An 18430-nucleotide genomic window follows, 5' to 3' on the forward strand; every position below is an offset into this window, starting at 1 on the left:
TTGTAATGCAGGAGGGGACTACTTCGAAGGGGATGGAGGCCACATTTAAATTCTAAGGTAAGTGTTCAAATTTTTATAGGCCTAGTCCGGTTTCATTTTGATGGCACTTTATGTATAATAAACGTCCTTGCACTATTCTACTAAATTTTCCGCATTGTCAGAGTTTGGTGTTACTTCTAATTGCTATCAACTTTATTTTATATATGTTATAAATGTTTTTTTATAATTTGTTATGATGCCTGATCTCTTGATAATATCTGCAACAATAGATTATTCTCGATTATAACTCTTTCAAAAGCTTTTAGCTTTTTTAAAAGGAAAGAAAGCAATATGTGTCTCCAAGTGAAACTGTCTGTGCTTTTTTTTATTGTTATTTAGTCAAATTTCAGAGACAGCTTTGAATCTCATAAATAGTTTCAATATATCATACCCATCAGAGCAGGACCTTCCTCTTCTTTGCCATCAGTATTTTCATAATATTTATACAGTTTATTTTTGAGAATATTTTAATAAATTTTGTATCTGGAGCTTAATAAGCTTATTCCTTGCGTCTTCATATCTTTCTTTTTATGCAGAAATAAAACAGATTTAGTCCAACTTTCTGAGATTTTTTTTGTCCCTCCCATTACAGATTTATATACCTAAAAAATCTTAAGCAGTTACGACTAGAATACTGGAATAATAATTCACAATTTATTAAATTTTCTTCAGATGATTTGTGGTTTTTCATTTTGTTAATTTTTTTTTTTTTTTTGAGATCGTGATTAGAAATAGATTCAATTTAAGTATTATCAGAAGATAGACGTTCAAGAAGCTATATTGTAAGGGACCATGACTGTTGGAAAAATCGTACCAAGTTTTCTTGAGGAGTCTCATATATATTGCTAAATTTGAAGTATATTTATTTCAGTCCACATGTCTGTCTCATGATTAACACGAGATATAAAATTGAATTAAGAATATAGGACATAATAACTACAAGTTTAGTTGTTAACCTAATCGCATTTAAGTCTTCCTTTGAAGAAAGAAAACTAAATTTTAAAACAATATTGGATGTATTAATGAACTGAGTGTCGTAGACACGGGGGCTCATGGGCTGAAGTCGTCTGTCCATTTTTCAAGAAATATTTTAAAATTATATTAAATTTGAAGCATGAAGAAACATTCACCATTGGCGCTGCAAGTGCAACACTTAAATAAGAATATTGTTGAGTGTTTTCTACCGATAATAACCAATATTAAAAAAAAAAATAAAAAAAACCTGTTATATTTCAGCTCACAAGTTGTTTTAAATCGACTGATGATTTTTCAAAGAAATTATGAAGCTACCGTGTTCAACACAGTAACTAGATTAACCCTCTTGCTACTAAGAGGGGTAATAGGATTACCCCACTGATGATTTTTCAATATTATTTTCATTTTTCTCCATATTTCGTTTTGAAATTCCATGTATTTGTCCGTTATAATAACAATTTGAATTAAAAATAACATGAATAATTAATATACTTTAAGGTGTAATTCACATTATGTATGTGGGGTAAATATATTTCTTACGATAGTCCGTGTCATGAAAATTCTAGGATATAAAATTAATTCTGTAGCTTAATTTTCTTCATTTCTGAGTTTTTCTGCTTCCAAATTATTTTCGTTTGTGTTATTTATAACAATTTTTATATTGTTATTTATATTATCATGACTTTTTGTTCTCAATTTTTTATTTTTTATTTTTTATTTCTGTGTGTTGTGGGTTTTCTAAAAGTGATTTTGTTAGAAATAAATTAGTGGAGCCCTTTTTCGAGATGCTCATTGTAGGATAGATGTTGTTGGTCAACTGTCCGAAGACAGGTCTGAATCTCTCAAGTGATAAAAGGAAGCACCACTTATGAGGCAACTAGGCCAGGAAATGGTTGGGTAGGGTGGTCAATTCCTTTCCCCCTCCATTGTATTGATGGTGTTCGAATATTTGAATTTCAACAAAGAACTAAAATTTGTTTTATTAGGTTTATATTCTTATTTATTTATTTATTTTTATAACTTAATTTTTTTTAGACATAATTAGGAACATTAAATCCAGACGTTTGAGATGGGCAGGGCATGTAGCATGTATGGGCGAATCCAGAAATGCATATAGAGTGTTAGTTGGGAGACCAGAGGGAAAAATACCTTTGGGGAGGCCGAGACGTAGATTGGAGGATAATATTAAAATTGATTTGAGGGAGGTGGGATATGATGATAGAGACTGGATTAATCTTGCACAGGATAGGGACCAATGGCGGGCTTATGTGAGGGCGGCAATGAACCTGCGGGTTCCTTAAAAGCCATTTGTAAGTAAGTAAGTAATTTTTTTAGATCCTATTTTATCATAAACAAATGTTTTTGATAGGCTCATTGTATCTCGAATATTTAAATCTCAAGAATTAACTGAAATAATTTCCAATTTATGTTATGGTACTGGGACTGTCATTGTTTGTAAATTGTTTTCCATCATGTCAAAACTATATAGAATTGAGGAGTTTGTCTTGTAATGGAAGGGAGACAAATTTAAATTTACTGTATATGTTATCTCATAGTGCCACTGGTAACGTAGGCATCTAAAGTTAATTAATTTTGGTATGCTTTTCAACAAAATGGAAGAGAACTTTTGAATAATCCTATATTTAAAAAAAAACATGAAGATTATTTTATGTTTTTACATTTTTTGTAATTCTTTAGGTAGTCAATAATACATAATCTACATAAAGATAACCATAATAACCAATAATACATAAGTTGTTTTATTCCAGATGCTTAACAAAGATCGGTATATGATTTTAATATGGGTAATTGTATTAACCTCCTTGGTAGTAGGCCTAAGTTGTGAAAAATCTTGCTAGCAGGAGTGTTAAGTAGCCTACGTAATTTATTTAGGGTTGACATCTGTTGATTCACTTGGCAATGACAGAGAATTAATTTTGCTTTGTAGCTACTTTTGGGGAGCCTAAATTGACTTTATATTTCATAGTATTAAACATAACATAGTATAGTACAGTAGCGTGCAAATTAATCCGAACAATGCAATTACTTATGCAAAAACACAAACGGAATAAAAAAAAGGATCTAAGACATACCTCAGTAATCTATGTGGCCTCCCTTGTTCCTAATAACAGCTCTGAGACGATTTGGCATGGATTCCACTAATTGTTCACAAATATTCTTCATTTCTTCATCGCGAAACTATACACCAATGAGGGCAGAAATCATCTTCTCCTTTGTAGAACAATCCATTTTTTGCATTCTTCTTTTGCAAATTGACCACAAGTTCTCAATGGGTTGATGTCAGGTGAGTTGCCTGGCCAGGGGAGTACCTGAATATTCTTCTTGTTGAAGAATTCTGTAGTTTTTCGAGATGTATGGCATGGTGCCAGGTCTTGTTGGAACACACCTCTGCCATCCGGAAATGATTTTTGCAGCTGGGGTACGATTCTGGTTTCCAATAAGTGAATATATATATCAGAATTCATCATTCCCTTGATAGGTATTAATGCTCCAGGCCCTTCATGTGTAAAACAACCCCAAAACATTACTTTAGGGGGGTATTTGGGTGCTTGTTGGAGATGAGCTGCTGTTACTTTTTCGGATCCTTTCCGTACGTAAGAAACACGGTGGCCATGGACCTCGAAATGAGACTCATTGGAAAAACGTACATTCTTCCAGTCATTCACTGTCCAGTGTTGATGTAATTTTGCCCACATTAAGCGTTTTTTGCATATAACAGGGGTTAGCAGTTGCTTCTTAATAGGCTTACGAGCCCTTCGTCCAGCTTCCAAAAGCCTACGCTGCACTGTTGTGACGTGAATATTCGCCCCAGTGGTAGCCATTAACTCGCGGGTTAAGTCGACAGCAGTTAGTCTAGGATTTAATTAACTTTTCCTGACAATTAAACAATCATCTGCAGGTGAAGTCTTCCTTTTCCGGCCACAGTTTCCTTTTTCTGGGGTGTAATGGATCCAGTCTCCCTGTATCGTTTTATGATCGAATTAACAGTAGCCAAACCTGTGACATTCTGCAGCAATTTGCCTCTGTGTCATAGAAGAATGCTCTGCTAATGTTATAATTTTAGACCGTTTTCGTGGAGTTATATCCATTTGTGAAGATGACAGAATGTACACAGGATTGCAGTATTAAGTCTTCAACACAACTGAAATGCTTATGAGTACAAAACGACAGGCAAAATGTCATATATTATAAAAAAAAAATAATGACAGACCTTCAACAATGGAATTACACGTACTACAGATGTCAATTAAAGCAGTATGAGCAGCTGTGAGGCCAACAATGACAGAAAATGTAAAAATATGTCGTGTTCGGATTAATTTGCACGCTACTGTATTATTGTTCATTAAATATGTTGCATATGAGTTATGGGTAAGTTTTTGATATGATGTTCCCAAAATTATTTGTCCTCCCAACCTCCAATCTTAAATTCCTGGCTATGCCACTGAATGAACATAAAAAATTATTTTGGCTATTATTATGAAATAAAACTTTAATTACATTTCAAGGAAGATAAATAAATATTTAGGTTTGGCAACAGAAATAATTTCTAGTACCGGTAGGCCTATATAAAAAAACTAGCAGACGTGTGTAAATATATTTTAGTTTTTAAAGTTTAAAAATTATGTTTGGACAACAATAACAATAACATTTTCTTGTTTTCATGGCTACAGGATCGTCATTTGTTAATATTTGTGTGTGCTATTTACATTTTAAGTATATTGAGAAGTTGTTTTCCATTAGTGTGGCACATGCCAAGGTAGTGTATTTATTTACTAGTGGCCAAATTTGATCATGTGCTAAATTTTCAGATAAATAATTTTTTTAATTTTTACTTTTAAAACTCTAAATTCTTAATGTTATTTATCCATGTTATTGCTCTGATGGAAAACTTCTAGCATATTTATGAAAATATTTTATAGGTTATATTTAGGTATCTATTCATTTCACTCATATGTATCAGGTCACAAATACCCATATTTCTTAATTTTATATGTAATTCAGTATCCGGGATTTCATATATGAGATTGATTAAACCATCAGATTTCTCCTGTGAGAAACTTAGATTATTATATACCGTAAGTAAAACAAGTAATATAGTTTTGTAAAGGTTAAAATAAGAACATGGCAGCATTGTCAGTGTTCTGAGGAAACATTCACAAAGATTGCCTTTATTCTAATTCCGCTTGAACTTCCTAGGATTTAATGTAGGCAGTTCATGCTTTAACAATGAGGTACAGGAATATCCTTAGCAGTGTCTTCAGAATTTAGATAATAATGAAATTAAATATTGCTTTAGTTTATTCGGGCTAATAAAATGGATGCCTGATAAGACTCATTGTTAGTTTAAGTAGGTACCGGTAATGTGTAAGAAACGTTCCAAACTTTCAACACAGTAATGACTTGTATATTTTTAATGAAGTTAATTTTCACTTGTATGCAGTATACGGATTATTAGACTGAAGTGATAATATGAATCATGTCTTTGTATGTATTAAGTTTAAGATATGTTTTTTTTTTTTTTTTTTTAGCTTGATCTATAACCATTTTTAAGTTAAGATGGAGGATATTCCTCAGGATTCAAAAGATAAGCTCACCACGGCACTGACTAAATTAAGTAGACCAACAAAGAAAACTTCTGAAATTATTGAAGGTTTGTTAATTGTGAAAGAAGAATGTTGCAAGAGTGATGGACACAAGATTTTTGCTGGAAAACATGGAGCCTATAATATTTTGATCAATATCTTGGAAACGTTTCAATCAGAAGTTGAAATTTCAAGTGCAGCACTGTGTGCAATTATAGCACTGATGTCTGGGTACCCAGACCTCCTGGATGATCAGGGGATTTTGGTAATTATGTCATACTTAGATAAACAAAAGAATGAGAACATTCTAAAAAATGTATTGGATTGGACAAAGACTTGTTGTATCAAACATGAACAAAATCGTCAGAATATATTTCAAATGAAGATTCTTCCAAGATTAAAAGTGCTGTTGGACAAAGATGCCCCACCTTTGATTGTGAGAGGTGTATGTGGTGTTGCAAGAGCTCTTGTATTGGAGGACGACATTAGAGTGCAGTATGGAAAATCTCATGAGCATACAAGAGCTTTGGCAATGGAGATGTTATGTACACTGACAGATTTACTGAATAGTAAGTACTGTATGTAACTTTTGATTAGAAGTACTGAGCTATGAATGACAACTTAGAAAGCATGATGGAATATTCAGATTGTCAATTTCTATAAATGAATACAATATAATATTTTATTACTCAGTCAATGACAAATCAAAGTAAAATAATGACTTAGTTTATAGTCATTAAGTTTATATACATGAATTACAAAATTGCGAACGTTTTCGCCTATTCAGGCATCCTCAGGCAGAGTTATATAATATCTCAATGTCATATACGTAGCTATTGGTGGTGAGTACTATTTAAAATTAATTATGTATAGGACATCTCCATTATTAAAATGTAATATTACAGGTAATAAACTTAAATTATGTTAAAAAATGTTAAAAACCATGTAGTAATTAAACTTCATAATATATGGAACACTTGTTCAGTCCAATGAGTGGTGAATGTATGTCGTTTAAAATGTGACAACTGCATAGTTAGCAACTGTATGGATCACTATAAACATCCTGTGTTTTATGTAAATTATGTAGACGTGAGGCGACCTGCTGCTATTAGGACTGTACCTGTATGGATCACTATAAACATCCTGTGTTTTATGTAAATTATGTAGACATGAGGCGACCTGCTGCTATTAGGACTGTACCTGGTATCCAGGTCGCCTCACGTCTACATAATTTACATAAAACACAGGATGTTTATAGTGATCCATACAGTTGCTAACTATGCAGTTGTCACATTTTAAACGACATACATTCACCACTCATTAGACTGAACAAGTGTTCTACATATTATGAAGTTTAATTACTACATGGTTTTTAACATTTTTTAACATTATTTAAGTTTATTACCTGTAATATTACATTTTAATAATGGAGATGTCCTATACATAATTAATTTTAAATACGTATAGCTACGTATATGGCATTGAGATATTATATAACTCTGCCTGAGGATGACTGAATAGGCGAAAACGTTCGCAATTTTGTAATTCATGTATATAAACTTAATGACTATAAACTAAGTCATTATTTTACTTTGATTTGTCATTGACTGAGTAATAAAATATTATATTGTATTCATTTATGAATGACAAGTTTATTACTGTGAACTGGGGTTACTTTGAACACAGAGGAAACTTTGAACATTTTTATCAGAAAATCATATTTAGGTTTCTACATGCTGCACTTGTTATAGATGGAGGTAAATTATCATAAAAATCATTCTCATACCAAATTTACCTCCATTTAACAAGTGTAGCATCTAGAAACCTAAATATGATTTTCTGAAAAAATGTTCGAAGTTTCCTGTATGTTCAAAGTAACCCCAGTTTACGGTACTTAATTTATTTAGCTTTCATTATGTCATCTGTGATTGAGTGGTTACCATGCTGAGGTTTGCGAGTTTAGAACTGGATGAGAGTGGTAATTTTTAAGTGCAGTATTATTTTTTATCATGGCTTTCTTTGGAAAGGAATTAGGGCAGAAAGGTCAGTATCATAGAATTGTGACTATGGCTCTGGTTTTTAGGTGCAAAAATATAGGAAAATATTTGTTTTTTATTTGTAAAAGTTTTGAAAAAATATAAGAAATTAGTTATTTACAATACAAGTGTTAAAAATGACATTTTAATTTTCGAGTAAGGATGTTTGCAAAATGGGGCCATGGGCCAAGTGAAGCAACCATACGAGCAAAATAAAATCTTTTTAACAAGTGTGTCATACACTGTTATTTAGACAGCCATTTGTCCATGCTGGTATAGTATGTGCCATATTTAAAAAAAACCCTCACTTACACAGTAAACAACTCTGTCTTTATTATAACATCATCAGCAGGGTTGCCATATTCTCTCATCAGGAATCCAAGACAGATGACGATACTGCATATCTTAACGTGACTACACATTTGAATTAATTAAATTTGCAATACAACTGATTTTATTCACTTTATGTATTTCAACTAATTATATAGGGCCTGAACTTTTAAGTTTGTTACATTATTCCTGGATTATGATTGTTAAATTTTCTCTCTACATAACAATCTTGTTAAAATGTTTCTGACAAAAGAAGTGCTACCGTTGTTAATTGTCTCACAAAGGAAACCAAAGTTAGCAGGAATATATGCAAACTATTTTTTTGACATAATGTCTCTTAAAAGTTATGTTGAATTCTAACAGAAGAGGCGTCATCTTTGTTTGGTTTATTGATGACTAATGATGACAAATATGTAAAATCCCAGTTTGGTTGAATTTCCTGGTTGAGGTTTTTCAGGGGTTTCCCTCAACTGTAAGGCAAATGTCAGGAAATTCGGGCCACAACATCCCTGAATATCACCGGCTTCATTCATCACCAAAATCATATTCATAACAAATCAGTAAACATATACAGATGCCATCTACTTCACAACAATAGAACCAGTACTCAACAATAGTACACAGGCCTTTGGATTTCACCTAAAAGATTAACTCGCGATATGACCAGAGATGTTAAAGCGAGTATAAAAAAAAAATGTAAAACTGTGAAATGTTCTCTGTAATAATGTATTGCAGCAAATCAAGTTCGCCAACGTGCTACTATAGAGATGAGAATGGCAATGGCATGTTATGATTTTTATTTTTGATTTGTCAGTACATCTTAAAAATCACTTTTTCAACCAGTGCGACAGAAACAAGCGAACAATACCAAACAGTGCAGAATGTGAACCAAGTGAACAATTCCAAGGTTATAAACATCTATTACATGGAGTAGCTCACCGCGTGAGACAAATAGAGCTCTCCCTCTATAGGAGGAGGCCTTTGCCCTTAACGGGACATTTTTAGGCTAATCATTTCATTTAATTTCTTTATATACATACTAGAAATCACTGAAATGAGCTTAAATTAGAATGTGTTGCTTTGATTTATTCATATATTCTGTGTAATTCATGCAAAACGTATTTAACATGAATAATTTTAGAGTGACTAACAAGAAGACCTGTTGCTGCCTTCTTCATGCATGGTACAGGGTTCTTCATGTATGCTGCAGCATCCATCAACAATGATAAAACGTGTTATACTTCACACCGCCCGACCACAATATAGTGATTGCTTCGTTGAATAATCTTGCAGCAGTCACGCATTTTCAGAAATTATTTATTTTTATGTTAATTGGGACGATCTTCTTGAAAATATTGTATTAGTTTTAATACCCTGATAGTGACAAGTCTTATTTTTGTGCTAGTAGAATTTGAAGTTTCATTTACATACTTATCCATATTTGTTCATTTTCTCACATTGAATGTACCTGTTCCTGAGTTTCTTCATATGTAATGCTTTGGAAGATAATTTTTTCTCTAATAATTAGGTTAGTAACTTTCGTAACTGGAGGTGATTCATTTGATAAAGGTACCGGTATGTCAACTGACAAAAATGTCGTAAATAAATCTGTATAATACACAGTGGCGTAGCATGAAATTTTGAGCAGGGGAAGCTAACTCAAGTTGTCTTTCGTGTACGTATGAGAAAACGTATTTAAAAAATATAGTCTTAAAATAAATAGTAGTCAATTTCAAGTCAGCAGTCCGAAGATTGGTTGGAACCTCGTAAGTAACACCAATAAGGCATGACCTCAAATGGTAAAATATGATTTCATGGTTTACACATATCTCTAACAAATAGACACGGTCATTTGTCTTTTAAATCGCACTTTTGTTCGTAAGTCAGTCTTGATAATAGAATTGTCCTAAAAATTCAAGTAAATTGGTGTCAGGAACTGTTATTTCACTCATTATTTATTATATCAGCCGCAATGCACACAAAACCTTCAATTGAACACAACTCACGGAAGGGATAACTCGGAAACTTTCAATGTAAAAGCTAGCTTCTTCCATGCCTTGCGAGCAGGGTAGGTTAGTTAGAAAGGGATGCAAAATCTGCGGGGTGGGTTCACAGAAGAATGAGTGAAAGAAACCAGTCTGCTTGGAAGCTGGTGTGTGCAGGCTTCTTGTTTACTGCTGCATCACAAATCATCCTGAACTGCCGCATCACAATATTTAACGCATAAATATAAACTCTGTTAAAATTAATAAATAATTTTGTTCATAAACTGCAGGTTTATTATGAAATTATTATTAACTGGGGAAGCTTAACTTTTTAGCTTACATTGACGCTATGCTACTGATAATACAATAGCATCTATTTTTTTGTTGTATTCATTATTATAGCGTACCGACATGTTTTAGACAGAAGATTTTAGACATAAAGATGAACATTTTTGGAATTGGAGGAGACTATACAAACTGCCATATCAAAATACGTTTGCATGTCTTGTGCAACTTTGTAACCTTTATACAGTGCTTAACACATTGGAATGTTATTCTCTAGGAACTAATCATTCACTGTGTTTTAGTATTTGTGCTTTTGTTTTCAGAATTTAAAGGCGATAAGGAAACAGCAACTGATATTATTCTCACTTTAACTGTATTGGTTGTTAGAAACGAATTCTGCCAGAAAGTGGAGGAAGCTGGATGTTTAAAATTCATCTCTGATGTATTTTCTCAGTATGCAAATAATGAGGTAATGACAATATTAAACATAAATGGTGGATATATGAATTTATGACTATTTAATAATGCTCTTCAACTATGGAGGTTGTTCAGGATCGTGTTATGCTAATGTCAGTGGCGAAGTGTGAAGTCAAGACCAAGGGATGCACTATGCAATTATTTTAATTTTTCTCAAGAAAGTGGGTGTGGCTGGACATTATTCCTTAGCCTATTTTATTATTATTATTATTATTATTATTATTATTATTATTATTATTATTATTATTATTATTGCTGTTGTCCAGCACATAAATAATAAATATATAAATGAATAAATTATCATCGTTATTATTATTATTATTATTATTATTATTATTACTAGCCGTACCCGTGTGCTCCGCTGCACCCTTAGAAATAAATATAAAGTAATTACATAATTAAAATAGGACAGTTGATCCAGGGAACATTCGTGTTTGATAGGAGGATAAATCGTTTAATATGTTACTTAATTTAAATTGTATTTAAAATATTAAAATGCGATCATTTTGGTCCAGAGACCACTCATTTGGTGCAATGACAATTCCTTTAACATGTTTCTTAATTGTTATTACCAATTATTTTTGGAAAAGCGAAAATTAACAGAAAAATTTTGGCTACAGATTTATTATTATGTTTATATTATATTATATATTATATTATGTAAAAAGTGTGTTGATAACGGATGTACTCGAATTAGAAAGTTTTTAATTTGTTGTGGGAGCTCTTGAATCTCAGGAGGAACAGCTTTTACAACAGCGCAACATAATCTGCTTGGCTCATTACCCAATTTTTTTGCATTGCATTTATTGCATATATATTTTATGTATTTTAACACGATTCAATTGAGCATAGTTAAAATTTGAATTATAAAATAATGGATTGCTAAGCTAACGTACTATTACTGCATACTAAATCAATACACTCTCGTTGTTCGTTAATTCTCTGAGATAAAAATGAATGTGTTCATAAACATTATTTTCAGAAATACAGGAAATGAATATACAGAATAACCTATCAAGGTTTCTATGCATAAGAAGCTATTTTAATCTTACCTCTTCTCAATTCACTTACAAGTTACTGTAATAACATTATAGCATTATGTCTATCCAGAGAAACTACACTTTCCAATGATGAAATAATAATTAATTATACAAATCGGTTAATTTTGCTTCCGATATTACTTCATAAAACACAGAAACATTGTCTGTAGGCTGTCTTTCATAGCTTTCGATTGTTGTGTCCAAGGCCCCTTATAGACGAAGTCATTTGTTTTTTATTTCAATACACCGCCTTAGATGGCAGTTATTTTAATTTTAAAACTCATTTATCTCATTAAATATCAGTCCTATCAAAATTTTTCAAAGAATAAAACTTATCAGAAATCATTTTTAAACAAACGTTTGTTATGTAACATTTTTCACAAAAATCAATAATAAGCGAGATATTTCGATTTATTTAATTCAGGCCCCCTTATAACCCCCCTTTTAAATAATGTATTTTGAATGCCATATAGCCTAAAATCTAAGTTACAATGAAATTAATTTATATTCCAATTTTCATCGAAATCCGTTCAGCCATTATCGCGTGAAAAGGTAACGAACATACAGACAGACAGACAGACATACAAACAAAAATGTCAAAAAAGCGATTTTCGGTTTCAGGGTGGTTAATTATATATGTTAGGACCAATTATTTTTGGAAAATCGAAAATTATCAGAAAAATTTCGGCTACAGATTTATTATTAGTATAGATTATTATTATTATTATTATTATTATTATTATTATTATTATTATTATTATTATTATTATTATTATTATTATTATTATTATTATTATACAGAATAAAGTTCTATTCAGTAATTTTCAAAATGTAATTCTGTAGACTTAACAGTATATTTATATGTGAAATCCAGCTGCTGTTAATTTAGACACTGGTATGTCCCGAGAAAATATAATTCTTCTTTTCCTCGAAGCTCAGACGTCGGAAAAGTTCTAATTTAAGTTTTCCAACATCACACTGACATACCTCATTACAGTCAACCATTTTCACATTAAGTAAAACAACTTTATACTCTTACTGATCTGAACGAAACTTGAGCTCTTCACGGGTCACAAAATCATGCTACACTGAAAGTTAAATTGTGAAAGGTACAGATCTGGGGAAATGTAACTCCTCATTATCATCTGACACCTCTGAACTTGAATTCAGAAATTAGAGCTTTTTGTTTATGGCAAGTAAAGATCTATTTACGTTCAAAGTTGAATGAAGACAGACTTAATGCTCGAGCTTTTCTTAACATTGATCACACTCACATTCATACAAATTTCCAGACTCTAGACACCCAGGCAATTTTTCTTCTTCAAGAAAAATTCACCAAGAGCTGAGCCCGGGAAATGAACCTGGGACCTACAGATCTGGAAGCCAGCATGCTGACTAACAGACCATGGAGGCAGTCATCTTCTCTAGTGTATCATAAAATAAATCAAACGTTATTACTATTTTATTATCATGCATTAAATACATCTTGAAGAACAAAATATATTGTAAGAGTCTGTTGTTAGTTATGAAAAAAAAAAATTAATTTCTAATTCATGGTAACTGGTACCAGTACTTAATAAAAATATACATCTATGTTGTGATACAAATTGGGTGTCTGAGAATGTGAAATGCCAGGAGATGTTTACACCAATGGTAGGTCTGTCCTGCACTTAGCACAAGCGATATTTAATGTGAGCAACTGTTAAAAGTAGCTAGGATTACGTTCCTCTATTTATGTACTGTACGATTCGTGTATGTCAACAGATTTGGCTTAAGAAGATGTTCACGAGCCTAATGAATCGAATTGAAAACAAAGAGTTGAATCTGCTGCCTTCTAAGCAAGCAAAGAAAAAAAGTGTGAAGAACGAAACCTGGCGAAGGGAAAGAAAACTTTAAGCAAAAGGCCTTTTTTTGGGTTTTGGGGTTTAAGGGCATTATACTTTAGGCCGGAATTCTGACCATAAAACATTCTTACTTTCAGACCAAAAATTGAAGCATGAAACACCCCGGAATGAAAATATGATAATTTTAAGAGTGTGATAGTTTACTACTTGAGGCTATCAAATGCAAAACTCGCCTTATCCAGGTAAAATGATTTGTCAGAAAACAGGAAAAACCGTTATGGATATGGACAGTTTTGCATTTGATAGTAGTTTTCTGTGCTCTATGGAAGAGGAATTAGACAAGATTTGCACAAACCGACTATATCAGTAGATAGCTGTAAGAAGTATAACGTCCCATATGTAACTCACTTTTTTTTTTTTAATTTTTGTTAAGGCGAGTTTTGCACTTGATAGCCTCACTTGTCTTCCTGATTTCAGAAAATAATTAGACTGTGTTTGAAATTGCTGAAAGGACTTGCTGGTAATGATGATGTAAAGATAAAAATAATTAAGGAAGGGATGGCACCACTGATAATATCAGCAATGCGTCGGCATCAGGTAATAAAGTAAGAAATCTGTATTGTAGCACATACATACTGAATTTGTTTGATAAAATAATATTGTACGAAGGATTAAAATCTTGGAATATATTAAAAGCTAAAACGTCACTTGTACACAGATGATTTGTATAATATAGTAGGGCCTACTGAAAACGCGTATTTCCCTAAAAATCTCGAAATTGATTTTTTTTTTTTGTAGAATATATGATTTTGCAAGCAGCCTTTTGTACCACCTACTCGAGTTTGTTTGCATGGTAATGAGATTACGAGTGCCATAAACCAGTTTGAACCACCTAATCTGATTCATTTATATAATAAGAAAAACAAATGGGTTCATTTGAAAAGGCTTGATACATTCAGAATTGTTTTGCACGATTCTCTTTTAAAATATGGAATTATATATTCATTCCCAGTAAATTTTGCAGTCAGCTGAACTTGGAATAATGGGATGTGGGGTCATTGCTGCTCTCAGTTTGAGAATGCCTGAAAATGCCAGAGTTCTTTACAATGCTGGGGCACCTGAGGTTATTTTACGAACTATGAGGATACATTCCAAAAATTTTGCTGTCCAGGTTCGTATATATTTTTAAAATTATATTCACGTTGACTTTAATCTCATAATATTATTTGCGTAGATTTATTGAAAATCTAATGATCTAATGATCGTCTAAGCATTTAGTAATGTGGTACATTTAGTGATATGATCATTGATGTAGTTGGGTCGGAACAGAAATTTTAGTTTGACTTACCTTTCCATGTCTTCACCGTTCTGGTATAACCTTTTAATTCTAGTTAAATATTTATCATTAAAACAATATTCTTTTTCTTCGGTTTTCTTACAGAAGCAAGGCAGTTGGGCAATTCGGAACATTGTATCTCGTGATAAAAGCTTGCGTAAAGGATTTCTAAGTTTGGGAGCTGAGGAAGTCCTAAGAATTGCCATGAAGACCCATGGTTCTGACTACGATGCCAAAACTGCACTTAGGGATTTGGGTATTTCAATTGAGTAAGAAGTGCTAGATCATTATGTATAATGTTGTAACATGACTATGATGAGGTTGTCATTGTCTTTGCTGTCTCATTCCTTGACGTGAGTTTGTGACAACTGTATTGAAATTTAATAAGAATTGTCTTTGAAAATACATGCCTCTTAAAGTATATCATGTTTAATAATATTCAGATAAAACAAGTGTTTTAGTTGAATTTTATATAAATAAATGTACAGAGCATTCCATTCAACCCCCAACCAAGAACACGTGCACAATCCATGCATGCATGGCCGGTCTATGTTGCATTATTGTTGATCATAACCTCCTGCGTATTTATAGTCATGTAACTTTGATTAATAAAATCATGCACACAAATATATTTTTATTTAATGATGAGTACTAACTTGTGTTATAGCAGTTGCTTAAAGTTATGTCCATCTGCATTCTCGACATTTTTTGATAAAATTTTCATTGACATGTAAAAGTTATCTTTCTGCTATTCTTCTCTTGGTATATTGTTTTTAAGTTCGTCTGTATTGTGGAGGTTATTCCTGTAGTCTCTAAAGTTCCCCCCACAAATAATAGCTGCACACAGTATAGTCTGGGAAATGGCCGTAACTCTTTAGAAATGATCCTGTCATAGCCTCCCTTGTTAAGTCAAAAGAATCTTGAGCAGTGTATGCTGTGGCAGAATCTTGTTGAAAATATGCATTTTTATCTCTCATTAGATGACAGTAAATTAAAAAAAATGGTGCAAATATTTGTGTGCATTACCGTACCTCTCTGAATTTACCGTATCTTCAAAATATACAGTATCTGCCCTATTATTTTAGTTGCAGTTACAGCACACCTTACGCAGTTTTTTCATAATTTTTTCATTAATCAACGTTATATGACTAGAAATTCGCGGGAGGTTATGGATCAATAATGGTGAAATCTAGGCTGTATTTTCAGCTGGTAGCTAAATGGGATGCCCTGTAGGTACTTACACTGTTTAATTTATGTGAATTTTTATAGTTGGATTTACACTTTTGTTGGGTTATTTATATGTCAATTATTAGACAAGATATGAACTGATAAATCAACTTGCAAGCCATTTGGAGAAGAATTCAAGTACACGAGTCTACAGAAACATGTAAGTAATCATTATTAAGTGCTTTTACTATTAATTAGTTCTTAAGATTCCATCAATTCCTTTGTAGCAAGTTTGTACTACATACAACATTTTTGAAGCCATAAATTGTTTAAAATAATCATAGGAGTATGATTAGTTAGCTTCAGAGAATCATGTGAATCGTTTGCAGGAGCTTCATTGTTAATTCGCTGGTGTAAATTAATGTGCTTCTTATAGTTAAGAGTTATGGATAAACGAATGTCTTCATTGTATGTAATAATGCCTTTGTATATTTTCTTCACTTCGTTATTCACTTTTCTCTATATATATATATTTTTTTTATGATTTCATCTGTTTATATTTTTTCCACTTTCATTTGAATGTGCTATTTTGAACATTATGTAATTTCTGACATTGAATAGGGTCTATTTACTTCTTCAACTACAAATTCTATATTTTTTTCTTTATCTTCCGTCTCTTTACTTTTGCTCCTGACTGCGGCATGTGAAGAATATTTGCCTTGTCTGTCCCTGATCCTCCTCTTATATTATATTGATATTGAATGACGAGTCAAGAGAGATCAATAAGAAATAAAATGAGATAGTATGAATATATTAAAATGTAGTACTTTTTTAAAATGCATTATAATAAATCATTACCACAATTAACTCTGAGCAAATAGTAATCTTTTTATTGCGTAATTATTGTACTAGGAAGTACGAAAACTGAAATTATAAATTTTTACTTAAATACTATTACAAATCTTAATTTTATATCTAGGTGAAAGGTGTTTTATCTGTCTGTACTGATCTTGTCTGGTCTACATTCTTCTAGTTGACATACATCACAGAATCATAATATAAACTTACAAACTAAAATAAATTAGAGTAAAGAAAAGAACAAAATTAAATTTTGGTCTGACACAATATTGAGACCAGTAAGATATTTCAGAAATGTCTTCCTGGGCATTTCCTTCAGCTTTCTCTTACTCGAAGTTGATCAGATCCCCTGGTGTCAGGTTATTTTTGGTCTTCCATGTTCTCTATTCTCGGCTGGTACCTATTCAAATATTATTTGAGACAATCTCTCATCTGGCATTCTCCTGAGATGTCCATAGCATTCTAACCATCGTGTTCATAATCTATAATGGAACGATCAATCTTAATTCATCTTGTTCCTAATTTTATATTTCCAGAATGCTGCTTTCCGTCAAATGTCCATTTCAGTTGGTAATAATGTAGAAATATAATATTTTTCTTAAATGCCATGTTTCTGAACGATATACAATAATTTTTAGATGTTTCGTAGTACAAATTTAAGCTCTTAGAAATGAAAAGTCGCGCATTGTTCTGCAATAATGTTGTATTACCATGACTACTTGGGTACCACTCACAGGTGACGCAGATGTAGTCGTCCTAAATTTACAGTCTTCCAGGACAGTTGCATTTCACTACAACATATAAAACCAATCCAAAAAATGGCCAGAAATAGAGGTAACATGACTTTAATGGTACCTTTTACGAACATTATACAATTGTCAATAATCTGTTACGGTAGTGTTACTTGGTATTTCGAATGCCAATAACAGACAGGATGAAGCATGGTATGGTGTTTATCCTCTAGAAGAATGCGCAAAATTTTTCTTACAGAACTCTATGCTTACAATGCCAAACCATTATTATATCCTTGTATATTAATAGCTTTCATCTTGAATTTATTAATTAGCACTTATTTTTATAATTACCAGCAAATCGGTATTGGGAAGTTTTGTAGCATATAGAAGACTGAATAACAACCATTGTCACGTAATTTGAGAAATAATTAATATTCATTCTGAAATGTGGTATATAATCATGTCATTCTGTACTCATTTTCAATATGTTAGACTCATTAAGGAATTTTGAAGAATGTGTATGTATTTTTATTTGTTTAACGAACCAGTATTTGCTGTGTGCTATAATACAGTAAGAGTATAGATTCAAGACCATGCATGATAATGTGAACACATGCTGAACAATGTGGTATTCTTTTTGTATTTTTTGATATTTGATGTTTCAACATATATGAATAGCCTACGAAGAAGAAGAAGACATGAAAATTAAAAAAAAAACAT

General features: G+C 32.0%; 1 protein-coding gene across 1 annotated transcript; it reads left to right on the forward strand.

Moving 5' to 3' along the window:
• Window positions 1-5013: 5013 nt before the first annotated feature.
• Window positions 5014-15237, forward strand: LOC138693200 (armadillo repeat-containing protein 6 homolog). The gene is made up of 5 exons (XM_069816944.1): window positions 5014-6187; window positions 10578-10723; window positions 14093-14212; window positions 14640-14786; window positions 15057-15237. Exons 1-5 carry the CDS (start codon window positions 5593-5595, stop codon window positions 15222-15224), a joined length of 1176 nt encoding a protein of 391 aa, XP_069673045.1. The 5' UTR covers window positions 5014-5592; the 3' UTR covers window positions 15225-15237.
• The last annotated feature ends 3193 nt before the right edge of the window (window positions 15238-18430 follow it).

The sequence above is a fragment of the Periplaneta americana genome, chromosome 17, assembly GCF_040183065.1.
Source record: "Periplaneta americana isolate PAMFEO1 chromosome 17, P.americana_PAMFEO1_priV1, whole genome shotgun sequence".
Classification (NCBI taxonomy): domain Eukaryota; kingdom Metazoa; phylum Arthropoda; class Insecta; order Blattodea; family Blattidae; genus Periplaneta; species Periplaneta americana.